The sequence below is a fragment of the Stenella coeruleoalba genome (assembly GCF_951394435.1).
Source record: "Stenella coeruleoalba genome assembly, chromosome: X".
Taxonomy (NCBI): domain Eukaryota; kingdom Metazoa; phylum Chordata; class Mammalia; order Artiodactyla; family Delphinidae; genus Stenella; species Stenella coeruleoalba.
In genome coordinates this window covers 14,787,303-14,815,302 of record NC_137152.1, presented here as the reverse complement: position 1 = coordinate 14,815,302, position 28,000 = coordinate 14,787,303, and the positions used below count along the sequence as shown (strand labels likewise).

The following is a 28,000-nucleotide window of genomic DNA, read 5'->3' as shown; positions in this document are numbered from 1 at the left end:
CAGGCGGACTCTCAACCACTGCGCCACCAGGGAAGCCCCGGAACATAGAAATCTTTTAATTTCCATCTTGGTTAGAAATCTTGTCCCTGATATATATATATATATGAAAAAGCAAATTAAGAATAATGTAGAATGTAGCTGAATAGGAGGATCGATCTATGAGGTCATTTAGGCTGCAACCCAATTCTTTGGGGAATTGAGAGCAACTATCCTTATCTTACAAATCTTTGCAAAACTAGAAATATAGCTCCAGAGGCAGTTCACAGTCCACCTATTCCTTTTACCAATCCCCAAATCTCTCCTATTTATCTCAAAAAGCTTGTAAGTATTGTAAACAATCTGGCCTTAGGAAACCAAAGTACTCCTCAGAGGAACTGGTATTCTTTTTCTGTACCTTTGAGATACAAATGTTCTACAGACTTCAGGGAGGTAATTCTTATCAGAATGTAAAGGAAAGGGGAAATGGTCCTTTGAAACCTAGGCAAATAAAAAATCTTTTAAGTGTCTTCCCCCAAAATATTAGTAAAAAATGCTTTAGCCATCGGAGCAGATAACCTTAACTTGTTCCATCTACCAGAAAAACAACTTAGATTCATTCAACTTATTTTACAACTAGTCAATTACTGTACTTGATTCATGGCAGTAATTTTAAAACAGAAGCTATAAGGTCCCTGTTTGCAACTGTCTATTTATGTGTGTCTATGTATGTATTGTAGATGTATGGTATTTTCTACCTTCAGAGGGTATTGCCAAAATTAATTTGTAAAAGAGCTCTATTTAATTGGCTCAAAGAAATTAAGCACTTATATAAATTAAGTGAAATCAATAAATTGAATAGATGTAAATGGAATAAAAGTTTTTAGGTGAACTTTTTAAACGGTTTCTCCAAATCTTTTTGGTAACCTGAAAACTTAAAGTTTTGCCAATTAAGTTAAATTAAATGATGGACAGTCAACGAATAGACAGATCATTTCCAAATAAGATAGAATACTGAAATATTAATTATTGAACATAGATTTATCCACTTTGGGCTTCCTTTTACAGGGAAACTAAAGATATTTGGGTCTCCTAGTAAACATGGTTTCTGCCATGCTGAGAAATTTACTAAGAGAAAATTTAATTATAAAAAGTATAAAAAATTATAAAAAGTATTTATAAATTTGCCAAGCCATATAATGCTAAAATAAAAAGAAAGTTCATAATTGACCTAAAGCATAAATAAATAATCTATTTTTAAAAAAAGTAATACTAAGCCTTTATGTTGTAATTGTACAGGTATATGTTATAAGTGTTCCAGAAACTATATGCAACTCCTAAAGTCTGATATGTATGTCCTGGTATAATGTAATCATCATAATTCCAGTTATCATTTTACAATATTGAGTGTCACAGAAATAACCAATTTCCTTGCTAATTCTATTATAATAAACTCTCATCAGAACTCTAACAATGGGCATTTTTTTTAAGTTTTCTGTCATTTATAGACAATTATTGTTTTAACTCAGATGCTTTTGCAAAAATGTTGCTGCAAAAGTGCCTCATCTTCAAGGAGATTCATGGAAAGGACTCCAGCAAACACAAGTTTCTGATAACTTTAAGATCATAAACTGAACTGGATAAGAATTTCTAGAACTAATGGAAAAAAACTGGATTAAAGCAGAACAAGAATTAATAATATGGGACTGAATGAACTGAAAAGGGTGATTATAATTTTTATTCCTTCTTGCTTGAAGCACTACTGGTTCTTTAATGTTTTGTTTTTCCAGATTTGAAGAAACTTTTTCTCTTAAGTTATCTATGACTTACAACAATTTGGTAAAGTATACTTTTGTAAACAAAGATGAAACATTTACTTTTTCTCCCTACCTGATCCCTCCAGAATTTGGAAACTCTTGAATATTCTTTTTATGGCAAAATAGTTAGTTATTTACATAAGTCCAATGAGAATCTGTTCTCCTTGCAACAGGACACAATTGGAAACACCGGTTATATTACCAAAACTTTAACTGGAATGTTATATTTGAGAGAGATGTACATAGACTCAGATATGACCAGACAGCTTTAAAGAACTAAGGTTGACTTTATGGAGCCAATAAAGCCCCTTGGAAAAATCGACCTGGTACCTTACTACAAGGTTCTAGCAAAGCAGTCTTAAAAAGAACTCATATGGTCAAGCACTACGCTTGCTACACCTATGTAAATAATCAGGCCAAGTATAACGCAAATAAATTAGTTTTACGGTGATTATCTTTGTTTTTTTAAAAATGGAGGTAGTTATAAAGATTATGTTTGCATCTTTGTAGATATTAGATTCTAATCCTGATAATTGTCTTTGAGATTTTGTTAAATACCTGTAAATTAGACCAGATCCTGAATTCTTCTAGTTTCCTCAAATACCTGGCTATAACTCACCAAACGAATGTTTCCAATTTTCTCCTACCCTTCTGATTTGGAATCACTAAGAACAAAGACTGCCCTTGAATCTCCTTGGAATGGACTATACCAGGTCTTCCTCACTACCCAGATGGCAGCCAACCTTTAGGAACTTGAACCTTGGGGACACATCTCACAGCTGAAGAAGGCTCCACCGGACATCTGGCCCTGCACAAATGGTAGAGACCTCCAAACCAAATCGACGAAGAAGAGAAGTAGCTGACATCAATGTGGACTGCTTCCTCCCAAGATGCTGGATCAAGACTTCATACTTTAAACATGAAACGCTTTCTTCTTCTCTTTCTTTCCTTTACCCTGGCATTGGCCTTGGAAAGGTAACACCATCACCTGTATCTCCCAGCCCATTGCTAAGGGGGGGTAACTTTTCACTGCTAGATTTGTCATTATCAAAAAAACTGATCTGTTCATTTATAGTATTACCTTAGTGGGAGTGCTTTGTGCCCTGACAGGATTTATCTTTGTCTGTGGTGATTATCATTCTCCTTGGGCCTATGAATACCTAGATGGCTGGCGCATAACTCGGCAATGCCTCTTCGGTTACCTAACTGTGCCCCTAACTGTCCACAGAGACACCTCATTGGTCAACTCTCCTGAATTTGCACTGTCAAGTTAGAAAGAACCTACCAGGAGGCTTTCATGATTCAGGATTTGCTTTCTTTGGCAGGTGCCTACTGCCCTGGTTAGAAGTAAATGCAAAGGAGCCTATGATCAGGAACCTCTCCTTAACTCTTGAAGATACTGCAGAATCTGTTGATAAAGCAATAGCTGCTCAGTGAAAATCCTTAGACTCTCTGGCCCAAGTTGTTTTTGATCATTGGATAACCCTAGATTATCTTTTAGCTTTGCAAGGAGGTGTCTGCTGTGGCCAACACCACCTGTTGCACCTGGATTAACATTTCTGGGGAAGTTGAAACTCAGCTACATACGATCACTGAACAAGTCACTTAAAAAGGTGACTCCTTCAATAGGGTCTTTCTTTGACTTATTTGATTTTGATTGGTTTGGGTCCTGGGGACCACAGCTTCGAAGTACACTCCAAACACTGGGAATTATCCTGCTTATCATAATCATAGTAGTCTCCCTGCTACACTGTATTCTCTCAAAAGTTTTTTTTTAATAAGATTTAATTTTATTTATTTTTGACTATGTTGGGTCTTTGTTGCTGTGCACGGACTTTCTCTAGTTGTGGCGAGCAGAGGCTATTCTTCGTTGCGGTGCACAGGCTTCTCGTTGCAGTGGCTTCTCGTGTTGCAGAACACGGGCTCTAGCTCTAGAGCGCAGGCTCAGTAGTTGTGGCACATGGGCTTAGTTGCTCTGCGGCATGTGGGAACCTTCCCGGACCGGAGGTTGAACCCGTGTCCCCTGCATTGGCAGGCGGGTTCTTATCCACTGCGCCACCAGGGAAGTCCCCTCTCAAAAGCTTTAAATGCGTGATTGCAGCCACTCACCACCAAGCAAATGATCTCCCTAACACCGGAACATCAGAAAAGGAATAAAGAGAATGACCAACTTAAAAATTGTGAAACTGAAGTTGTGGCCTGTGTGTATCACAGAGATTAAGCAAATAACATTATGATCTGTGAATAGCACACAAAAGATCAACAAAAATCGTGAGAACTCAGAGCAGTAGCTGGGAGTGGCACTAACATCTTACATTTTTATCATATCTTTCAGGCTGAGAGTCTGATGAAAAAGGGGGCATTGTTAAAAAAGAAACAACAGGCCCAAAATGGAGTTACTTGTGCTAAGCTCCATGTCATCAAACTGAGACTTAATACCTAACCTAATTGCAGTTTCAGCCTCTCCTAGGAATGTAATCTTATCCAGTGGGGAATTTCCTGGCCAGCACTAGTGAGGTAATCAACCTGATAGACCCCTGTCTTCCCCCAAAGGAAGATGAACTTGCCTGAAATATTCCATTCTTTTCATTTTTGACTTCCTTGTCCCACTCCCTTTCTGCCTTTAAAAACCTCTCCTTTTCTGCAGCTTTTTGGAGCTCCTTTCTATTTTTTAGATGGAATGCTGCCTGATTCATGAATCATTCAATAAAGTCAATTAGATCTTCAAATTTGCTATGTTGAATTTTATTTTTTAACAGATTGCTGCTTAGTATTTTTAAATTTTTAAGCAAAAATACAGAACAAATATTTTTTAGAAGAACAATGTCCATTAGAGAAAATTTCCATTTGTCATAGCTTAAAGAATCAAACTTCAAAACCAAAAATGCTAGGTAGCCTTTGCAGCACTGAGAGAAAATGAATAAATGCATTTCTAAGTGGTCTCAAGGGAAAAAATAAAAGAAAATATAGTGTTCTCAACGTGGTCTACAAGAAAAAAAAGGCAACAGATTATTAATTCAAAACCCATCAGTATAAAATTTTAAGTGTAAAGTGAAGTTCAGAAGAAGGAAACTGCAATGTTTAATTTCTGGGTGTTGGATAAATTCCAATTTTACAAGTCAGGGCAGCATATCAAAAGGAGCATGAACTCTGGAAACTGTCAAAGCTGGTTCCAATTCAGGTTCAGCCATCAACTAGTACATGACTTTGGGCAGCTCTCTAAGTCTCGATTTCTTCACGTGGAAAAAGAAATTAATTAAAGCTTCCTCCAAGAGTTTTGGCAAGAAATAGAAATAATAAATGTAGTAGGCACTCAATAAATGATAGCTGTTATTACTCTCTTCCCTACTGCATATCACAAAAGAATCAAAAAATAACAACAATAATAATACAACAACAATGCTACTTCTCTACACGGAAGGGGGATAGCCCATAAGAAAGGGATAGTCTCAATTTTATATGCAGGCTACTCTTTCTCAAAAATGCCATGATACTCCAGAGGCAGAGAACTGTGCTGGGGCTGAATGACCAACGTAGGGAAAAACCCTTCACACTAGTCAGAAGTAAGCTCTAGGCCTGGCTCTGCCACTTACTAGCCATGTGTTCTTAAGCAAATCACTTTGCCTTTCAAAGCCTCAGTTTCCTTTTCTGCAATTTGAGAACAACCCTTCACAGGTTGTGAAGATCAAATGTATGTGAAAGGACTTGTCCAGCTATAAAAGCACTATGCAAATAAAAGGTACTTTACATAAGTACATTTAATTAAAGCGAGTTTCCAAGAACAGCAACTTTGGAAGGCACGATAAAAGCATGTAATGATTGACGGCAAAAAACACTGTAGTCAGAACACTTTGGGTTCAAATCCCAACTCCGGCAATTGTTAGTTATATAACCTTGACAAGTGCTTACCTTACTGAGCACAAGCTTCTTCATCAGTACAAAAAGCAATAACACTTTACTCAGGTTTATTGTAAGGATTAAGTAAAATATATGTAGCACACTCTCTGGAATACAGTTAGTAATAAGGAAATAATAACTATTATTTTCTATCAAGACCTTTCAAAACATTCACAGCCCTTGACACAGAAATTTCATGTCTAATCACTTGAATATGGGAATAATCCAAAATAAGGAAAAATATTTACATGAAGAAATTCTTCAATGTGTTGTTTATATTAGTAAAAAAAAAGTCCAATATTAGAGGAATAATTAACTATATTATGGCCTATCCACTAATGAAACATTTAGTAATGGCTAAAATGATGTTTACAAAACATTTATAACAACTTGAGAAGTGTTTACATAACAATGTCTTAGTGCCAAAAGCGAGGCTACAAAAAAATTATCATTTAGGGTGATCAAAAATATACACTAAAAAAATACATATATACTATACCAAAAAAACTGGGTAGTAGACTGATGAGTAATTATTAATTATTTCCAACTGCTTTTCTATATCTTACAATATTCTGAATGAGAAAAACTTTTTATGGTAAATGTAAGTAAACACAGTATATCAGTTTTCAGCAGATTTATTATTATGAAATTATAATAAACATTGATTGATATATTCAACAAGAGATAATGGAAGAATAAAAAGAATAAGGGAATACTCTGAACAAGTATGTGCTAATAAATAATTTAGATGAAATGAACCCATTCTTAAAAGGACACAAACTACTGAAAATGACTGAAGAATAGAAAATCTGAATAGACCTATAACAAGTAAAGAGTAGAATAAGTAATCAAAAAACTACCCACAAAGAAAGGCCCATGCCCAGATGGCTTCACTGACAAATTCTACCAAACAGTTAAAGAATTAATCCCAATTCTTCACAAACTTTTCTAAAGTATGGAAGAGATGGAATACTTTCCAACTCATTTTTTAAGGCTACTACTACCCTGATATCAAATCTAGACAAAGACATCACAGGAAAAGAAAAATAGAGACCAACATCTCTTTCGAATACAGATGTAAAAATCTGAAACAAAATACTACCAAACTGAATCCAGTAACATATAAAAAGGATTACATAGAGAGCTTCCAGGTTGGTGAACTCATGGTGGCTTGGAGAGGGCACAGAAGCTCGCACCCTTCCTGTAGCCTTGCCTAAGCATGTTTTCTCATAAACCGCTTCCCACCGGCCACAAAGCTCAGACCACCTGCCAGCACTGGGAGGAGGCTGGTGTCCATCCGCCATGATGCCTCAATGTGCACCTTTGGCCACTTGCTCACTTGAAGAAGTTCAAAGGTGCATGGCTATGTGATCACCCAGCACAGGGATCAATGTCAATCACACCTCACTATGACCACTGAGGAATTCAAGGGAAAAAAAGCTCACAGAAACATCAGATAACCTTGGCCACAAGATCAACTCATGAAACGATACGAAGTTTTCCTGTGGTGTTCTCCTAAGATGATGGTAACAATGTTGTGTCAAGGATGAAAGAAGCTACACTCTATAATAAGAGCTCTATACATAACATATACGATCAGAATACAAAAGTGTCAAGGATACGCTATTTTCTGAAATCAGTTTCCATTTCTGATCATCTATCTGTTAACCTAAACTAGGAATCATCTAAGATAAAGTCTGTCCCTCACAACATTCAAAAGTCTAAAGTAGGAGAGGAATCAGATGGCAGAATAGAAGGATATGGAGCTCACTTCCTCTCACAAACACATCAAAAATCCATCTTCCTGTGGAACAATTCTCAAAGAATACCTACTGAACGCTGGCAGAAGATATCAAGACACCCAAAATTACAAGAAAAGTCTCCACGTAACCAGGAAGACCCCTCAATGCTTTTATCTGGATTCATGTTTAAAATGGGAGAGATTTCGTCCTTCATATTCCCCTGTAAATTCTCAGCATGGAACAGAGACTCCAGTGCCTGCTATGTTCTCAGTATTTCTGGCAGAATGAATGAATGAAACCATCATACATATTACTTCATGTTATATAAAACCACATTTATCGTTCAGAGCATTTGTGCTTTCTCAGTATTTTCATGCATCATCAATATAGGTGTATTATATTCAGGAATAAGTAAAACAGTGCTTGTTTAAAAAAAATAGAGTTTAGGGACTTCCCTGGTGGTGCAATGGATAAGACTCCGTGCTCCCGATGCAGGGGGCCCGGGTTCGATCCCTGGTCAGGGAACTAGATCCCACATGCATGCCACAACTAAGAGTTTGAATGCCACAACTAAGGAGCCAGTGAGCTGCAACTAAGGAGCCCATGTGCCGCAACTAAGGAGCCAGCAAGCCGCAACTAAGGAGGCTGCCTGCCACAACTAAGGAGTCCACCTGCCACAACTAAGACCCCGTGCAACCAAATAAATAAATATTTTTTAAAAAATAGAGTTTAGGGGATTAAGAGGTACAAATTATTATGTATAAAATAAGCTACAAGGGGCTTCCCTGGTGGCACAGTGGTTGGGAGTCTGCCTGTTGATGCAGGGGACATGGGTCCGTGCCCCGGTCCGGGAGGATCCCGCTTGCCGTGGAGTGGCTGGGCCCGTGGGCCATGGCCGCTGAGCCTGCGCGTCCGGAGCTTGTGCTCCGCGGCGAGAGAGGCCACAGCGGTGAGAGGCCCGCGTAACGCAAAAAAAAAAAAAAAAGCTACAAGGATGTATTGTATAGCATGGGGAATATAGCCCATATTTTATAATAACTATAAATGGACTATAACCTTTAAAAATTGTGAATCACTATATTATTTACCTGAAACTTATATAATATTATACATCAACTATACTTCAACTAAAGAGAAAAAAATAGAGTTTATAAAGGTAATGCATGCAAGACCTCTTCAATAAAACCAGGTGGCAACTGCAAACAGAAAAAAAAAAAGGATTATATACCATGATCAAGTGGGATTTATGCCAGGAATACAGAGTTGGTTCAATATCTGAAATTCAATTCATGTACAGTACATCATAGAATAAAGAACAAAAACTACATGATCATCTCAATACATGCAGACAAGGCATTTGACAAAATTAAATACCACTTTTTAATTTAAAAAAAACAATCAATAAACTAGTATTAGGAATGAACTTCCTCAACCTGATAAAGAGCATCCACAAAAAAGTCACAGCTAATATCCCACTTAAAGGTGAAAGACTGAATGCCTTCCCCCTAAGATTAAGAACAAGACAAGGAAGTCTACTCTTGCTTTTCTGTTTAACAGTGACTGAGACTGTAGCCAGGATAGTCAAGCAATAAAGTGAAATCAAAGGCACAGAATAGAAAGGAGGAAGCAAAACTTCCTCTATTTGCAGATGACATGATTTATAAATAGAAAATCCTAAGGGATCCACTAAAAATCAATTAGAGCTAATAAATGAGTTTAGCAAAGTCTCAGGATACAAGATCAATCAATATACAAAAATCAATTGTTTTTCTGTACACTTGCAATGAACAACCCCAAAATGAAATTAAAATGACAATTCCATTTATAATAGCATCAAAAAGAATAAAACACTTGGGCTAGATTTAACAAAAGAAGAGTAAAACTTAAACTCTGAACACTACAAAACATCGCTGAAAGAAATTAAAGACCTCAATAAATGGAAAGCTATCCTGTGTTCATGAATCAGATGATTTAACTGTTAAGATGACAATACTTCCCAAACTGATCTACCGATTCAACGTAATCCACATCAACATTCCAGCTGGTTTCTTTTGAGAAACTGATCCTAAAATTCATATAGAAATGCAAGGGACCCAGAAAGCCAAAACAATCTTGAAAAAGAGAAACAAAGTTGAAGGATTCACACCTCCAATTTCAAAACTTTCTACAAAATCTATAGTAAGCAAGACAGTGTGGTACTGGCATAAGGATGGACATATAGATCAATGGAACAGAACTCAGAGTCCAGAAATAAACCCTGACATTTATGGTCAATTGATTTTTTAAAAATAAATTTATTTATTTATTTATTTATTTTTGGCTGGGTTGGGTCTCTGCTGCTGTGTGCGGGCTTTCTCTAGTTGCGGCAAGTGGGGGCTACTCTTCGTTGTGGTGCACAGGCTTCTCATTGCAGTGGCTTTTCCTGATGCACAGCACAGGCTCTAGGCACGTGGGCTTCAGTAATTATGGCTCGCGGGCTCTAGAGCGCAGGCTCCGTAGTTGTGGCACACGGGCTTTGTTGCTCCGCAGAATGTGGGATCTTCCCGGACCAGGGATTGAACCTGTGTCCCCTGCATTGGCAGGCAGATTCTTAACCACTGCGCCAGCAGGGAAGCCCTGGTCAATTGATTTTTGACAAGAGCGCCAAGATCATTCAATGGGGAAAGAATAGTCTTTTCAACAAATGGTGCTGGGACAACTAGATATTCACATGCAAAGGATAAATTTGTATCCCTACCTCATACCATATATGAAAATTAACTCAAAATTGATCAAGAACTAAATGTAAGACCTAAAAATACAAAATTCTTAGAAGAAAACATAAGCACAAATAATCTTGACTTTGGCCCCAAAGCACAAGCAACCAAAGAAAAAATAAATTGGACTTCATCAAAATTAAAATCTTTGTGCTTCAAAGAACATCATCAAGAAAATGAGAAGAAGGCTTCCCTGGTGGCGTGGTGGTTGGGAGTCTGCCTGCCGATGCAGGGGACACGGGTTCGTGCCCCGGTCTGGGAAGATCCCACGTGCCGCGGAGCAGCTGGGCCCACGAGCCATGGCTGCTGGGCCTGCGCGTCCGGAGCCTGTGCTCCGCAACGGGAGAGGCCACAACAGTGAGAGGCCCGCGTACCGCAAAAAAAAAAAAAAGAAGAAGAAAAAGAAAATGAGAAGACAACCCACTGAATGGGAGAAAATATTTGCAAATCATACATTTGATAAGGAGCTTGTAACTAGAATATTTTAAAAACTCTTACAAAAAAATATAAAAATAAATAACTCAATTAAAAAATTAGCAAATGGGACTTCCCTGGTGGTGCAGTGGTTAAGAATCTGCCTGCCAATGCAGGGGACATGGGTTCGAGCCCTGGCCCGGGAAGATCCCACATGCCGCAGAGCAACTAAGCCCGTGTGCCACAAGTACTGAGCCTGCACTCTAGAGCCCGCAAGCCACAACTACTGAGCCCATGTGCTGCAACTACTGAAGCCCGCACGCCTAGAGCCCATGCTCCGCCACAAGAGAAGCCACCACAATGAGAAGCCCCCACACCACAACAAAGAGTAGCCCCTGCTCGCCACAACTAGAGAAAGCCCGTGCACAGCAATGAAGACCCAACACAGCCAAAAAAAACCACATCAAATGATCTGAATGGTATTTCCCCAAAGAAGATCTACAAATGTCTAATGAACACATGAAAAGATCCTCAACATCATTAGTCATTAGGGACATTCAAATAAAAACCCTAATGAGATACCACTCCATACCCACTAGGATGGGTATAATCAAAAGGACAGACAATAACAAGTGTTGCTGAGGATGTGGAGAAATAAGAACCCTCATACTTTCCTGGTGGGAATATAAAATGGTGCAGCGACTTGGGAAAACAGTTTAGAAGTTCCTCAAAATGTTAAACATTGAGCTACCATATGACCCAGCAATTCTACTCATAAGTCTATAGCCAAGAGAACTGAAAACATGTTTTATATAATAACTTTTACGTGAATGTTCATAGTAGCATTGCTCACTATAGCGAAAAAATAGAAACAATCCAAATGCCCATCAACTGATGATTGGAGGAATACAATGTAACATATTCATACAATGGAATATTATTCAGCATTAAAAAGGAATGAAGTTCTGATTCATGATACAACATGGATGAACTTTGAAATACAACACTGAATAAAAGAAGTCAGACACGAAAGACTCCATATTGTCTGATTACATTTATATGAAATGTCCAGAACAGCCCAAACATATAGAGACAAAAGGAGATTTGTGATTACCTAGGGCTGTGGAGGTATAGGGTAGGAGAGTAACTGCTAATGGTTTGGGGGGCGGGGGATGAAAATGTTCTAAAACTGACTGTGGTGATGATTGTACGGCTCTATGAATATACCAAAAATTCACTGAAGTTTACACTTTAAACTGGTGAATTGTGTAGTATGTGAATAATAAAGCTGCTATTATTAAAAAGTGATCCAGGAAAACAGTTTGGCATTTCCTCAAAAAGTTAACCACAAAACTACCATATGACCCTGAAATTCCTACTACTAGGTATATACCCCAAAGAATTGAAAACAGGGCCTCAAATAAGTACACGTACACTCATGTGCATAGCAACACTATTCACAATAGCCAAAAAGGTGGAAAAAACCCAGATGTCCATCAAATGAATGGACGAAAAAATGAGATATATTCATACGATGAAATATTATCCAGCCTTAAAAATGAATGAAGTACTGATACATGCTACAACACGGATGAACCTCAAAAACATTATGCTAAGTAAAAGAAGCCAGACAAAAGGGTCACATCGAGTATGATTCTATTTACATGACATGTCCAGAACAGGTAAATGCATAGAAAAAGAATACAGATGGGTGGTTGCCAGGTGCTGGGGGAAGAGGAAATAGGGAGAAACTGCTTAATAAATAAGGGACTTTACTTTGGAGTGATGGAAATGTTCAAGACGAGATAGAAGTGGTGGTTACACAACTTTGTGTAAATGGCACTTAACTGTTCCTTTTAAGATGGTTAATTTTGGGCTTCCCTGGTGGCACAGTGGTTAAGGATCCGTTTGCCAATGCAGGACACAAGGGTTCAAGCCCTGGTCCGGGAAGATCCCACATGCCTTGGAGCAACTAAGCCCATGCGCCACAACTACTGAGCCTACGCTCTAGAGCCCGTGAGTCACAACTACTGAGCCCACGTGCCACAACTACTGAAGCTCGTGTGCCTAGAGCACATGCTCTGCAACAAGAGAAGCCACTGCAATAAGAAGACAGTGCACCACAACGAAGAGTAGCTCCCGCACGCCGCAACTAAAGAAAGACCGCGCAGCTACGAAGACCCAGCACAGCCAAAAATAAATAAATTTATTTTTAAAAAGATGGTTAATTTTGTGTTACATGAATTTCACCTCAATAAATTATTTAAAAGAAACAGCAATCCAAAAATTGAAGTTAATGTTCCCATTTGCATGCAACATTTTAAAAGCTGAAAAGTATTTCAAAAAGAGAGAATTTACGTTTACGTTTTTATGTTTTGTTTTCTTTTGTTTTTGCGGTATGTGGGCCTCTCACTGTTGTGGCCTCTCCCGTTGCGGAGCACAGGCTCCGGACGCGCAGGGTCAGCGGCCACGGCTCACGGGCCCAGCCGCTCCGCGGCATGTGGGATCTTCCCGGACCGGGGCACGAACCCGTGTCCCCTGCATCGGCAGGCGGACTCTCAACCACTGCGCCACCAGGGAAGCCCTACGTTTTTTTTAACCTAAGAAATTTGGCTAAATTTTTAAAACTCTGGGTAATCTTAGATATAAAAAGAGAATAACTCTCTTTACTCTCATAATAAATTACTACCATGGAATTAGTTCAGTTGGAGCTTTTGAAAGATTTATTTCATGACATGCTTACAGATCTGAAAGAGTTAGTGCATCTCCTGTTGCCCCACTGTCAGAGATTAACTTGCTAACTCACTGGCACAAGTCAGCTGGGAGGGAGACCAACATGTGATTCCCAAAGGAAAACATTCCACACTAATTAGAATAGAATACTCTGTATCCTAAACTCCGCATCTTAAGCCTGAGTAAACTGCTAAAACCAAGAGGTGGAACAGAAACTGGGAAAATTATCTATAACCTAGATAACAAAGGAATGGAGTTTAAGAGCAAGTTATTCACACAAGCACCGCAGCTTGTTTGTTTCTGGTTTAATTTGCATGTGGAGACTATGTCCGTTAAACACTCAAGTGAGTTTCAAATAGATTCTAGTATCTATGAGAAAGAACATCAGTACAAAATAAACAAAGGAAATACTGAAGCCTCTAATTACATGGGGGTAGTGGGGGGCACATCATCTATTCAGAAACAACACACTTTTCAGGAAGCAGATAATCTAGCATTTCTCAAATTCTACGTAGAATATTCTAAAAACATGAAGCAAATCTCATGAAGTTCTGTATTGAATAGCTATAAAAAATCTGATCGAGTTATAAAATCTAATAAAAATTCAATGATGCTACCAAATGTCACATAGGTATGGACAGAGCTATTTATAAACGTACTGAATAAACAGATATAAATTTACAGAGAGGCTTTCTTGTTCCCTGCCACTGAGTTTTAAATTGAGATTTTATATTGGTACATTTTCAACTGAAATCAAATCAAACATAAAATATCTCTCAGATAATACTTTATGGCACATCATATATTCAAAGCTACATCTTCCTAAAGGTAGTTTCCAACGTTATCCCAATTTAACCTTCAGTTCAAGTGATGATGCCTCGTGCAAAATCACTCTGGGCAGCTTGAGAACTGTGTGCGTAAATGAGAAAGGGGCAGAGGGTGAACCCAGCTCACTCTCCCCTTTTGATCCAGGAAGACAGGCGCACTCCTAGCACTCACCTTTCTCAGATTTCTTGTCTTTCATTGAAGATGACGTGCCACAGCCCATGTCTTGTAAATCATGAATCAACTTCTCACTCTAAAACAGGGTGAAAAGTGCTTCCCTTTACTCTGCGAGGAGCCCCTCCTGACTGATCCACTTCGGTCACAGATCCTGATGAGGAGGACACACAAGGGAGGGAGGAAAGCGGCCGTTAACAAGGTGTCTAAGGGCTGCTCAGCAGGATTCATTTTACGCTTCTTCTGAACTGCTGTTCATCATATGATATGGAAAGTGATCAGACATAGTCTAATCCTGGTTTATTTTCCAAAACACAGAAGCAGCAACAGAGCAGCTGTACATTGCTTTTCTGCAACACATAAATTACATTTTCCCCGTGTCTAGGTCAGATCAATACTCTATAAAATAAAGCATTAAAATGAAAAGAAAAATGGAAATGTAAGATCATACAATTTTCTAATTGAAATATAGGGAATGGGATATGAAAGGATCTGACATAATTTAACTGTTTTGCTTTTAAGCTCAAAATAGTTAAATCTATCTGGGCTTTTAAAAACACAAATTGGAGAATGGCTATGAGACAACAACAACATATTTATACAACTATGCCAAAATTCAAATCAAAATGAGTTCTTTGACACTATTTCTCAGAATCAGTCAGGGCACTTATTTAAAAAAAAAAAAAAAAAAAAGGAGGCTTCAAGGCCTCCCCAGAAACTAAAGCATCAGAATCCAGGAAGTTCCCTTTTCAAACAAGCTCTCCAGGCATTTCTGAGGCCCCTCCAAAGTCTGCCCTTGCACTCACCAGGCCTTCCGATGGCTCAGCTGAGACTGTTACATTGGATCTTCCACAATCACTCCATGGGAGTTTTCAACAAAATTCCTTTCTGTAGTAATCCCACCTCATGCCTTTTTAGGGTGATGTTTCCTTTATTTCGTGATACTCCAAACCAGCCTGTGCTAATCTATTTGCATTTCTTGATAGTAACAAAGTCAAAGAACAACTGACTTGGGACTCTGCCAGGCATGCCTATTTTTCCGTTAGTACTACACTAAACGCTGCAAGATTGCGACTCAATGAAAGAAAGGGGCAAAACAAAATGAGCAAAACATCTGAATTATGGAAATATTTTTAAAACGACAATAACCTTAATAAACAGATATTCTGATCAGAGCTAGGCTTGATTCTATTATGTATTGAATTAATTAACCCTCCTAAACTTTGGGTTATTTCCAAATTTGAGAGGCATTTCTTACATATCTCTCTTATCTACATCAGGCGTAAAAAATGTTAACAGGGTCAGCTCCAAGGGCAGAAAACCCTTGTGGCATTCCACTCCAGACCAATCTCTAGGGTTACTACAGACACATTACATTCACACTCTCCTACTCCTTCAGTTAGGTGGTAAATTTACCCATCGTAAGCATCCACTTCCTTATCTATGAGACGTCCTGGTAAATTTCGCTAACTATTTTAATGAAATTAAGATATATAATTTGACACCTTGACATTCCAGGCTAGCCAGCAGCAGCAGAAGAAAAAGAGGAGGAGGAGGAAGAGAAGAAGGAAGGAAGGAGGGAGGAAGAAAGGAAGGAAGGAAGGAAATCAGTTTGCCATTACTTTTAATAACAGAATTATAGACGTTTAAAGGTGGTAGACTTTTAGAATTACCCAGAATTTACACAAAGTGCAAGAAAACCAAGCCCCTTGTCTAAAGTCATATAGACAAACTGGCTGTCAAACTGTTGCATATTAGCATCACCTGGGGAGCTTTTAAAACTCCCAATGCTCAGACGGCACCTCACCAAATTAGTCTCTGGGGATTTAAAACATAGTGATGCCTGGGTCCCATCCCCAGAGATTCTGAGGTAATTGGTATTGAGTGGGGTTTGGGCATCAGGGGCGTTAAAAGCTCCCCAGGTGATTTTAATGTGCAGCAAAGTTTGCCATTCTCTACTGCAGACAATGTTCTAGGGAACCCATAGTGATGCCTAGTGATCATCACATTTTCCTCTAAATGCTTTGACTCCATCTGTTTGGAACAGAATTTTTCCAGAGGTCATGTCAGGCTTATAAGGCAGTGGCTTCTGGCATCTACTCTTTGCTTGTTTTTGAAATTGGGGCACTATTTACTCATCACCTCTGCTCTCTCCATTCTCAGACATTTCTCAAAGGTTATCTGCAGTGCCTATGAGAACACGTCTGCTGGGTTCTTCCTCACCCTTTGAAGTAGTTCATTTGGTCCTGGTGAGTTTCTCCAAGTGCCTAGATCCATGCTCTCCTATATGAGCATCACAAAACTTACCAGGGGAGATTATTTTAAAATGCAGACTCCCAGGCTTTACTGCCAATACTTGGATTCAAGCAGTCCAAGGGGGCCTGGGAATGTGCAATTAAAAGTGCACCCTTCATGGGACTTCGACACAAGCACTCCCCATATCTCAGTTTGAGAAAAACTGCTCTCCATATCTCCCTTGGGCTTTGCTTCCATCTTTATGCTATTTTTTTCTATCCCTTTTTATGAATACATAAGAGTTAGGCATTGAGTAGGCAACACTGACGCTACGATAGGAAGTGATATATTTCAAACTCAATTTTTTTCTCCAGAAAAAAAAAGCAATCTCTCTCCAAAGGCATTTGGTTCTCAGCCACTCCTCAGTCAATTCATTACACAACAAACAGAAGTCCATATAAAAGATTCACTAGGAACTAAAAAGCATCAAACTTGAATATATTTCTGCTAGACTGTAAGCTCCATGGGTACCTTTGTTTCTAAATACTCTTTGAATCTCTGGCACCTACACAGTGCATTTCACATAGCAGGTGCTTGATAAATGCCAAATGAATGAATGAATGAATGAATAAGGGAATGCATATTTCTAAGCCAGGGTCCTTTAAAAAGTTAATGCTAAAAGTAATTATTAGTCCATCATTTCGTGCACAGATACATGCTATTTGACTACACAAAAGCCTTTTATTAAACCAGAAAATGGGTAGTACTTATATATTCATTTTTAAAGAAAAACTTTAAATCATGATAGAAAGAAATGAGCATTGTTCTAGAATTCTTGGGTTATTAGAAAAAAATAATTTGCTATTAGAATTTTTACATTATTAAATAATAATAATTTAATTTCCTTAGGTAACAGGTAAAACAAAACAAAAGAGTCAGCTCATTTTAATTCTCACCAAAACAAGAGCTGGTTAAGGCCAGGTGCCACTTACTACTCCCATACACTACCCAACCTAGACTGCAATCACCCACTTAAAGGCTGAGAGGGACGCACGTTTGTAAGCAGTGTATGTCCCTTTGAGGACAACCCTGGGTGGTGCAAAGCTGATAAAAATGATTTGGGAATTTTCCATTATTTGGGACAATCTAAGCTTCTTCCACTCCCTGCCCTCTGTCAGCATCAGATAAACAGTGTGCTAAAGAGGTCTCTGAAGAAATCATTTCCCTAGTGCCTGAAAGGAGTTCTCCAGCTCAAGAGGTGGGTAGTCTCTGCAGCATTCACAAAGACCCAAGGATGCCGTAGTCAGTGACATAAACCACTTAAAAGGTGGATCTTGGCAAATAACAGCTTGAAACTTGCTCAGTGCTGCTGCCCCTACCAATATATACCGAGGGTGGTTTTAAAGCATAAACGTAAAATAATGACTCATCCTTGGCACACTTATAATCTGCAAAAGGAAAGTCTTCCAAGGCTTCTGCTAAAAGGTTTTCACTGTGCGTGGCGGGGGGTGGGTGGGGGTGCGGGGGAGGGTAGAGTGGGGGAGAACTGTTTGACGTTGTGTAGTTCTTTTCATCTTAACCACTATTCATTTCCCAAGGCGAAAATACAAGGAAAGAACAAAAGATGGCCCTTGGAGCCAACCCAACCTTGGTCTCCAAGCACCCTCCAAGTGCTAGCCCAGCCTCCCCAAGTTGTTCTTATTCATTCTTGATTTTTTTTCAAAGTGCATCTCTATTGAACGTCCACACCTTGGCTCAGCCACCTTGACCTTGATTCTGCTCCGCCTCTGGCATTCTAGATGTGACTTGTGTGGTTTCCCATGCTAGAAGCTCAGCTTTTCCTACAGATGCTGACTTTTTTGAGAAATCTGTACTCCAGCTTGGCCCCAAGAAACCCAAATCCAGAACCCATAGTCATTTAACTGGCACCATACCCCAGCCCCCAGAGTGGGAGGTGAGCAGATCTAATTCTTCCCCCTTGGACTGTGAGACACAAGCATGGAGGACAGATGCGTCTTCAGGCTTACTCTGCGGCATTCTCTTTGGCATTCATTGAAACAGAGGTTCTACAGCCTGATGTCTGTGGACTAAAGATAATGAAGGGGCATAGAGCCGGGTAGAGGAGTCCCTGGCAGACTGCTCTAGATAGGCCCCTTCCACCACTACTCTTCCAGTAGAACACTGTAGCATTTGCTCCTGTGTGCGGTCTTAAATGAATAAAGGGAGTTCTGTAAGATGGAGCTGGTGATTATTCCTGGGTCCATGAAAGGGTAAGAAAAAGGAGGAAACGATACTGACCACCAGAATGTATCTGAGGGTGTGTGTTCTATCAGACAGGATTGTAATCAGGAGGCAGCTAGGCCTAGTGCCAGGTTTTCCAAAGTGTGTTTGTGGAAGAGGAGTTCTATGTGGTTTATGATTCTAGAAATAAGACCCCCCCAACAAGTAAAAGTCCCACCATCAAATAAGTTCAGGAGAAGTAGGATTAAACAGGTTCCTTTACTGCAGAACTCTTCAGAGCTTTCTGGATGTTAATATGCATCTCTAATATGAATCTAACTGCCTAATGCTGGTCCAATGGACACTGGAGTTTAGAAGTCAGACGAACCAGAGTTTAAATTCTCCTCAGATAGTCATTAATTCCTCTGCACCTCAGTTTTCTCATAAGAAAATAGGGATAATAACACCTACCTTACAGACTTGTATCAAAGGCTAATGAGAAGATCAATGGTGGAAAAAACCAACTGGAACAAAGAGCAATTCTTCTTAGTTGACGAGTTAGGAGGAGCCATGCACGGGTGGTACCCACTGTGGTTGACGTGTTGAAACAAAACGTGTTTGCTCACATCTCTTCCTTCAGAATGCACTGTCCGGGACCTCCCAGAGGTTAAATCCCACAGGTGTCTGTCTGCTGGTTCTGGGATAATTATAGACTCACAGAGAAAAGGACTCTTTTCCCCTGAGACCGCTAAGATCTGAGAAAACGCTTTACCAGTAATAATAATAACAGCTAAAGTCACTACTATTTATTAAGGGACTATTTACCCAGCACAGTGGGTACTTTATATTTCTACTATTCCAGTTAATCTTCACAGCAACATTCAAGGGGAAAGTTGTTCACTCCCGTATTAGAGATGCAGAAACTAAGACTAAGAAATTAAATATCAGACTCCATGGCACAGCCGAACAGTGGCAGAACTAAAGACCCATTCTGTTTCATGCTTAAAGAACAAAAATGTCTGTCCACCAAAAAGTGAGCTGTGCCTTGGTTTCAGGATCCAATTTGATCAATCTACAGAAGCACTAAATCACTAAAGGGAATTCTTGAACATTGCAAGGAATTCTGTTTCCATTTCTTACAGATAGATGGAAATCCTGTGGTCCTCTGCGCCAACAAGAGGGCAAGGGAGCTAAAGGAAGATTTCTGAACATGAAGTTGTATAGTGGGCAATGACCCATGAGGGGCCTGGAAGGGTTTCTCAAAGTATCCCCTCCCTCATTTTCTAGCTCTCACCCAAGTGACCACAGAGTTTTCCCAAGTATGGAGTTCATCTGAAACAGGCTACAACCCTTCAGAATGCAAAGTCACTTGTATACCTTTTTAAGCTGATGACAACTGATTTGTAATCAGCATATTTGAGAAAAGTCATTCTGAGAAATTGCAAAGCAATAAAATAAACTTCAAGTAGAACACATTTCCTGTTCCATTGCTACACAATGTATGTTTATAATGTAGACTTCTGCTTGCCCAAAATACCTAAGAACAAACAAACATATTACCTGTTCCTTCTGCTTGGCCGATGCAGAGGATTATCCTCACCCCAGGTGTTTCAAGAAAAACAAAATCAGAAAAAAAACTTCTCTGTGAAGGATGCAGAGATCTGAAAGAAAAGAGGTACAATTCCAGCTCTCTCTGGAGCATCCCCCTACACATACTTAACACACACACACACACACACACACACACACACACACACACGCTCCATACATCTCACATTTCTGCAGCTCTCTGCAGGGAGAGCTCTTGTTTAAACAAATCAAAAAACAAATACAGGGACTTCCCTGGTGGCGCAGTAGTTCAGAGTCCGCCTGCCAATGCAGGGGACATGGGTTCGAGCCCTGGTCCTGGAAGATCTCACATGCCACGGAGCAACTAAGCCCGTGCTCCACAACTACTGAGCCTGCGCTCTAGAGCCCGCAAGCCACAACTACTGAAGCCCGCCTGCCACAACTACTGAAGCCTGTACGCCTAGAGCCCGTGCTCTGCAATAAGAGAAGCCACCGCGATGAGAAGCCCGCAGACTGCAACAAAGAGTAGTCCCTGCTCGCCACAACTAGAGAAAGCCCGTGGGCAGCAACGAAGACCCAATGCAGCCAAAAATAAACAAATAAATAAATTAAAACTAAAACAAAAACAAATACGCATGCATACACACAAAGAAATAACTCGAACAGACTTTGCCTTTCAGCCTGGAAGGTGAACCCAGAGCCGTAGATCCAGGAGAGGCTGGGCTGGCCCGTGAGCCGCAGCTGTCTGCCCCAACCCTGCCCTGTTCCCAGTGAAGAGATAAACGGATGCACTCAAGTAATGCGCTGTGGTCACATGACTGCTTCCAAGGGGACCAGGTCACTGTTTGCATAAACAATCTGATCAGTACAAAATACAAAATAAATTTTGGTAAATAAGGGCAGAAAAGCACTTAGTAGCTGACTCTTTAGGTCAACTGAGGATCATTTTTAGGAAACATTATAGTAACCTGGGCACGATTAAGAAAAGGAAGTGGGGGCTTCCCTGGTGGTGCAGTGGTTGAGAGTCCGCCTGCCGATGCAGGGGACGCGGGTTCATGCCCCGGTCCGGGAAGATCCCACATGCCGCGGAGCGGCTGGGCCTGTGAGCCATGGTTGCTGAGCCTGCGCGTCCAGAGCCTGGGCTCCGCGACGGGAGAGGCCACAACAGTGAGAGGCCCGCGTACCGCAAGAAAAAAAAAAAAAGGAAGTGGGAACACTAAACATTACTCCTTAGGATTTGAAAAGGCATGGGTTTAAGACAGTAACCTTTGGGTGCCATACTGCAAATTCATTTCTATGACATTTTTATTCTTCCAGTTATTCAATTAGCTGCTGGTTGAAGAACGTGAAATGGAGTCCCCCTAACACTGAGTTCCTCTGTGGAGTTTATGATTAAACTCTCTATCCCAAACTTTATTCCCTTTCTTGCCCTGCACCTGTTCCCCTCAAGTTGAGGAGTACCAAAGAAAAGGGAGGATTGAAACTGAGCAGGACCCTGCAGGGGCCCTCCCAGGTACAAAAGCCCCTCCATGTCCCCTGTTTCTTGTTCGTAGAGAAAGGCTTTAGTCTCCTAGGCTTCTCTGAGTTCCAAAGAGCAGACGCAAGCAGTTAATGATGAGGACAACAGTCACAGGACTCCTAGCTCCTCCTGAAGGGATACAGATAATCTGATGTATATCTCTGAGCTGTTCGGCAGAAACTAAGACCCCTTACCCAGCGGAGGATGGTGACTCCCTGCTGACCACAGGTATGTAGACACCACACTGGCTGGAAGCAGAAGGTTGAGATTCCTGAAACACCACCCTGCTACCTCACCACCAACCAATCAGAGGAAGCTCCACAAGCTGGTCATGCATCCTATGACCCTCTCCCCAACACTGTCTTTTAAAACCCTTGCCTGAAAGCCATCAGGGAGTCCAGGTCTTTTGAGCATAAGCTGCCCGTTCTCCTTGCGTGGCACCCTGCAATAAACCCTTACTTGGCTACAAACACCCGCTGTCAGAGTTTGGCTTTCGGCGCCACGGGCACACGAGCCCTTGCTCGGTAAAAAAAAATATCTGTGAGAGGGAGATTCACCTCCCATCATCAGCAAAACGGAAAAGGAAAGTTGACCTGTGATTTTGCTGAGTTTGAGAAGGAAGACGAGGAAGACATGACTGAAAAACTGAAGTGCCAGTGTCAGTACTGGATGTCACCAGCCTCAGTTCTGCTGTCCTTTGAGGCTATCCAGAGGCGAGTGATCTTGTTCCTAGAGTCTCATGCTGACTGCAGCTGCGCCAACAGCAATATTCCTCCCAAACTCTTCCTAACTGGTTACACAGCGTATGTATTTTTGAGCTTACTGGCCTTAGGCATCGTGAGCTAGGATTTAAAGGTCTCCAGCCATAATCATTTCATAACCCCACCCAAGCTGGTCTTTAGTCAATTCCTTTCTGCAATTGAGAACCACAGGAGATCCAGTAAAGTGGTTACCTAGCTTACTATTTAATCTAATGGAGTCACTTTAAAAATAACTGGAAAGGCAGTTCTGGGCTTCTGTACTCCTATTAGCATATTAAATATTGTCAGAGGGCCTCATTATGAGCTAATACAAATGTATAGGTTTCCATGGCAGGGACTCCAAGATTAGAACCTGATGTGAGGCTGCCATACACACTGTAAATGAGAATATAATTACCCAGGCTCCCCCAAAATAGTGGACAATGTCACTATATGGTTGGGTTTCCAGCCAAAGGCCTATTCAATCCACGTGATTAAATGATGGCTATGTCTAGATACAGTTGTTCAAATGTCACCTCCTCTGCGTGAAGCCTTTCCTGAATCGCCAAAGGGGACTTAGTCATTCTGTCTTCTGGCTCTCAAAGCCATGTGTGTGTCCAATTATAGAACTTTCCAAAGTGTGCTGTAATTTGTCCTTTTACATGTGAAATCCTGAAGGAAAAGGATCCATTTCATTCCTCTTGGCATCTCCAGCTCCAAATGCATAAGAGGTACTGAAGGGGAGCAGGTTTTGCCACCCAAAATATGCCACTTTGGCATGAGAATTATTTTGAGCTAAAGGCAATCAAAAACCCAACAGATTCAGGAAAAGTTCTTTACCTCCCCCTCAACTGCCTAAATTTACATTGGAAAGGGGCCCTGTACCAGGAAAAGAACTATTACCAGAGATACCTTTTTACCTAACAAACTTATCTGCATTACAGGGCAACCTCTATTTTCCAAACCTCTCCTCTGCCTTCCTGCGAATGGCTTTCCTTTTCTTTGTATCCCCAGTCCCCCACCCTTTTCCTTAGCTCAGGACGTTATATAAGCCCCAATTATCTGGCTACCTTTTGAGTCTTCATATCTTTATGGGATTCCCATGTGTACATAATTAATTTGTTTTTCTCCTGTTAATCTGTCTTATATCAATTTAACCATTAGACTAGCCAAAGAACCTAGAAGGGAAGAAGGGAAAATTTTTCTGCCCCTACAGTACTCACTAAATATTTGTTTAATCATGGAAAGAACTCATGATTTAGGTGCTTATTTTAACAGCCAGTCTCTGGACCATGAATTGGATTGGCTGTGACCTTTATGTGATTTGGCTAAAATTTAGAATTTGCTTAAAATGAAGAACTTCACCATATTTTTCCACTGTACGAAGAACACTAAAATGTTACTTTGAGCACCACAAAGAGTCCTGTAGCCAGCTTCCAATTGTTAAATGAACCAGCATTGATGTATGGGAACAAATCACAATAATGATAATAACATTTATTGAGCACTTACCATATTTTAGTCACTTGTTAATTTTAAAGGTGTTAATCTTATTTAATTCACACACCATCCTATAAGGTATATACTATTATTATCCCTAATTACGCATTAGGAACTATAGCCCGAAGTCAAACAGCAAGCGAGTGGCAGAGTTGGGATTTGAACTCGGGCACTTTGACTCTAGAACCTCTACTTATGATCATTACACTATACTGCTTCAGTCAGCCCCTTGTGTGTCTGCAAAATGAAGCTTCCAGCCTCTTTGCAGATGTTCTCTGACTTTCCTCCAGCTAGGCAGGGCTATGTTCTCCCAGCCTGAAAAAAGAAAAAATGATGGGCAAAATACCATTAACTCACTCAAAAACAGATTTATACCCCCAGCAGGCAAGTTGGGTCAATTTATCTGTCAATGGGCACATCATCGTATGAAAACAGCCAATAGGAAAGGTGAGAGTTCAATTTCCCCCTTGGAAAAGGCCATAGAAATATCAAATCATCCTGAACTAAGATGCACTGGGCTCTTCTACTCAATTCAACACATTTTTATTGAGCTCCCTCTATGTGGCAGGCACTGTGCTGAGAAGCAAGGACATAAATGGTGAACAAAATGGATATGATTAGGTGAGGTAAACACATAGGTAAATAAGAAATCAAAATAAAATTACAAATAAAAAGTAACTCCCCTATTGGAATATAAGCTCCAGGAATCTAAAACAGTGCCAGGCGCATAATTGATATTTATTACATGAATAAATGAAAGCAATATGGTATGACAAAGTCTCTAATAGGACAGGTATGAGGCACAGAGAAAGAGCCCTACCCCAGAAAGGGCGATGAAGCAAGGCTTTCTAGAAGAAGTGATGCACTGAGACCTGATGATTTCACAGCCAGAAGTTAGGAGTTAACCAGAAGAAAAGAGAGTGTTCTTGTAGATATGTACTTAACAAGAATGTGAAATGGGAGAGGTGAAACAAAAATCAGAATGAAGTGAGTCCCTAATTATAATGCTGCAATTAGACTTATAAGCAGATAGAGAAAACTGTCCATCTGCTGTGTTTGAAAAATGGTGGCCTCTCCACCTCTGAAGGCTGGACTTACTCTTTCTTGGCTGTCTTGGTGGTCTCTCCTTCCTTTCTCACTTCCCCACTCCGCTACTGGGTTTGCCTTCACCTTCCAAATAAACTTGGTCTCAAATGCTTGTCTCAGGGTCAGCTTCTGAGGGAACCCAAACCAGGATGCTCAGTTAGTCTATGGTAGTAGCAAGCTATAGAGGAACAGAGAAGACTGGTTTCCTCACGAGGAAGAAACTGGGCATTGCAGGCAAACCTCTACTATTGCACAAGCTTCCTGAAGCTGGCCACAGTTCCAACTTCTACCAAGGAAAAGTCATTCTAATAGGCAGCTCCTATAATTGGTCATGACACACCCTGGGGAATATACTAGAATCTAGGCAAAGCAGCTGGACTTGGGAATAGACTGAGAAAAGAAATGACGTGTGCAGATCTATTTGGTGCTGAGTACTTCAGGTGTCTGCCCACTCATGGCCCTGATAGCGCCAAAGTGGGGAGCTCAGATGGGGCTGGCCTCCCAGCTCTGACAACTCTCAGCTAGCCCTCTGGTGCTGGGGCTGTTACCAAACTCAGGTTCAGCTGCCTGCTTGAAAGCCAATACTCGAGAGATGAGTGTTGGTTGGAAAGGAAAGGCTGCTTTATTCAGGAGGCCGGCAACCTGGGGAGAAGGTGGACTAGTGTCCAAAAACCAATTCTGAAGATTCTGTTCAACCATGAAAGTTTTTAAAGGGAGGATCATTTGGGGAGGGTGGTCAGAGTCTTCCTTATCTTCCAATGTGTTCAGACTTTATTCTGATTGGTTGGTGGTGAGGTAACAGGGCAGAGTTCCTGGGAGCTTGTGCTCAGCCTGAAGTTACCATCCTCCACCTGGGTGGGGGCCTTAGTTCCCTGCAGAACTCAAAGGTATTGTTAGTGTATTACTCGAGGAGGCACCACGACCCTGGCTGCACTGTTGTTTCTTGACTGCTCCTTCCCTGTTTCTGCATTCCCTCCCTTCCCTGATTAGCAACTGTTTGAATCTGCCCTTTGGAACTCCAGGAAGGTCAAGGAGGCTGAATGAAGCTTATTTCGTACAAACAAGAAACAGGGAACCCAGCTTTCTAGCACCTAGCAGTCTCCAAACTGAGGTACCTGCCCCACAGAAAATACACAGGTATGTTGGACAATAGAAAGCAAAATATTAGAACTCATATTTTCTTATTCTTTCTGAATTTTCTATTTTCCTCTATGTTTGGTAATGTAAACAAAATATGAGTTCAGTAGTATTAGTTGTAAATAAATAAATATAACTGTATCAGAAGTCCATTCTCAAAAAGCTTTCACTGCGACAGGTTCATGATCAAAAACATTTGAAGAACCTTGATTTAAAGAGCCTGCTTCCTGGGGCTTCCCTGGTGGTGCAGTGGTTGAGAGTCCGCCTGCCGATGCAGGGGACACGGGTTCGTGCCCCGGTCCGGGAAGATCCCACATGCCACGGAGCGGCTGAGCCCGTAAGCCATGGCCGCTGAGCCTGAGCGTCCGGAGCCTGTGCTCCGCAACAGGAGAGGCCACAATAGTGAGAGGCCCGCGTACCGCCAAAAAAAAAAAAAAAAAAAAAAAGAGCCTGCTTCCTTTTGAAGAGAGGGAAGGAATACTAAGTAGTTTTACATTTTCATAAAGAGAAAGGATCAAGCATATTTCCAGGGATGAGTTCTGGGTACTGAAAAACCACAGTAAGTAGGAGAAAAGTGAGGCCATATTTGGCAAGTCATTAGAAAGTTATTAAAATAAATCAAAGGTGGGTTATAAGTCACTATCAGGTGAAAGAAATTCATAAAGGCCAGGGCTGGGCAGATCTGTCTGTTGGGGTCACCTGGTCAGCAGCCACAATGACAAGCTGAAATAGCTGTCCTGTGTTGAAGTTTATAAATTCATCATTGAAAGGCTCCATCTTGGGTACAAAAGTTGAGCTTTCCATGGTTGTGACTTAATAAATACAAGATTAGTAGATACCAGAATTTAAATTTTGACCACTGATAATCTAACCCTAGCTATGTCCTAGATGGCTTGAGTTTAAAACAAAGCAAAACAAAACAAACAAAAAAACTCCTTACATTAACCTTGAATGTTCATAAATCAAATGAAAAGTCTTCAGAGAGAGTAAGAGGGAATAAGGACACTCTACTCACTCTACCCTGTCTCTCCCATGGAATGAAGCTATAAAACCTGGACAGAGGGCTTCCCTGGTGGCGCACTGGTTAAGAATCCTCCTACCAATGCAGGGGACACGGGTTCGAACCCTGGTCCGGGAAGATCCCACATGCCACGGAGCAACTAAGCCGCTGCACCACAACTACTGAGCCTGCGCTCTAGAGCCCGCAAGCCCCAACAACTGAAGCCCGTGTGCCTGCAACAAGAGAAGCCACCGCAATGAGAAGCCCGCGCACCGCAACGAAGAGTAGCCCCCGCTCACCGCAACTACAGAAAGCCCGCGCACAGCAATGAAAACCCAACACAGCCAAAAATAAATAAATAAAATAAATAAATTTATCTTTTAAAAAACCCAAAACCTGGACAGAATCCATGGACCAGCTATTTGAAGACTGGCAAATTCCAAGATGGCTCCTAATGATCCCTGCCTCCTGGTGTTCGTGCCTTTGTGTAATCTACTCCCTTTCAGTATAAGGCTTGACCTAGTGACTGCCTTCTAATCAACAGAATATGGCAAATGTGTTGGCCTGTCACTTCCGTGACTTATGAAAGACTGTGCCTTTCTGTCTTGCTAGCAGACTCTCTCTATGGCCTTCACAACTCGTGCGCTTTTGATGAAGTAA

At 40.7% G+C, this 28,000-nt stretch overlaps 1 protein-coding gene across 11 annotated transcripts in view; it reads right to left on the bottom strand.

Annotated features, from left to right (window-relative positions):
• Positions 1-28,000, bottom strand: part of PPEF1 (protein phosphatase with EF-hand domain 1) — a 148,662-nt gene that overhangs the window by 102,717 nt on the left and 17,945 nt on the right. For 6 of the 11 annotated variants that reach the window (XR_013825664.1, XR_013825665.1, XR_013825666.1 and 3 more), the window contains 2 exons: positions 20,350-20,450; positions 14,335-14,488 (listed from right to left, as the gene is read on the bottom strand). Coding sequence is in view for 1 of the 11 variants with exons in the window: in XM_079910172.1 (XP_079766298.1) it covers positions 14,335-14,383 (49 nt within the window). In the remaining 10 variants the exon portion in view is untranslated. Of the gene's footprint in view, positions 1-14,334; positions 14,489-15,140; positions 15,246-19,260; positions 19,487-20,349; positions 20,451-21,026; positions 21,089-25,215; positions 25,333-28,000 lie in introns of those variants that run through there. The other 5 variants (XR_013825668.1, XR_013825669.1, XR_013825671.1 and 2 more) reach the window with 5 other exon arrangements.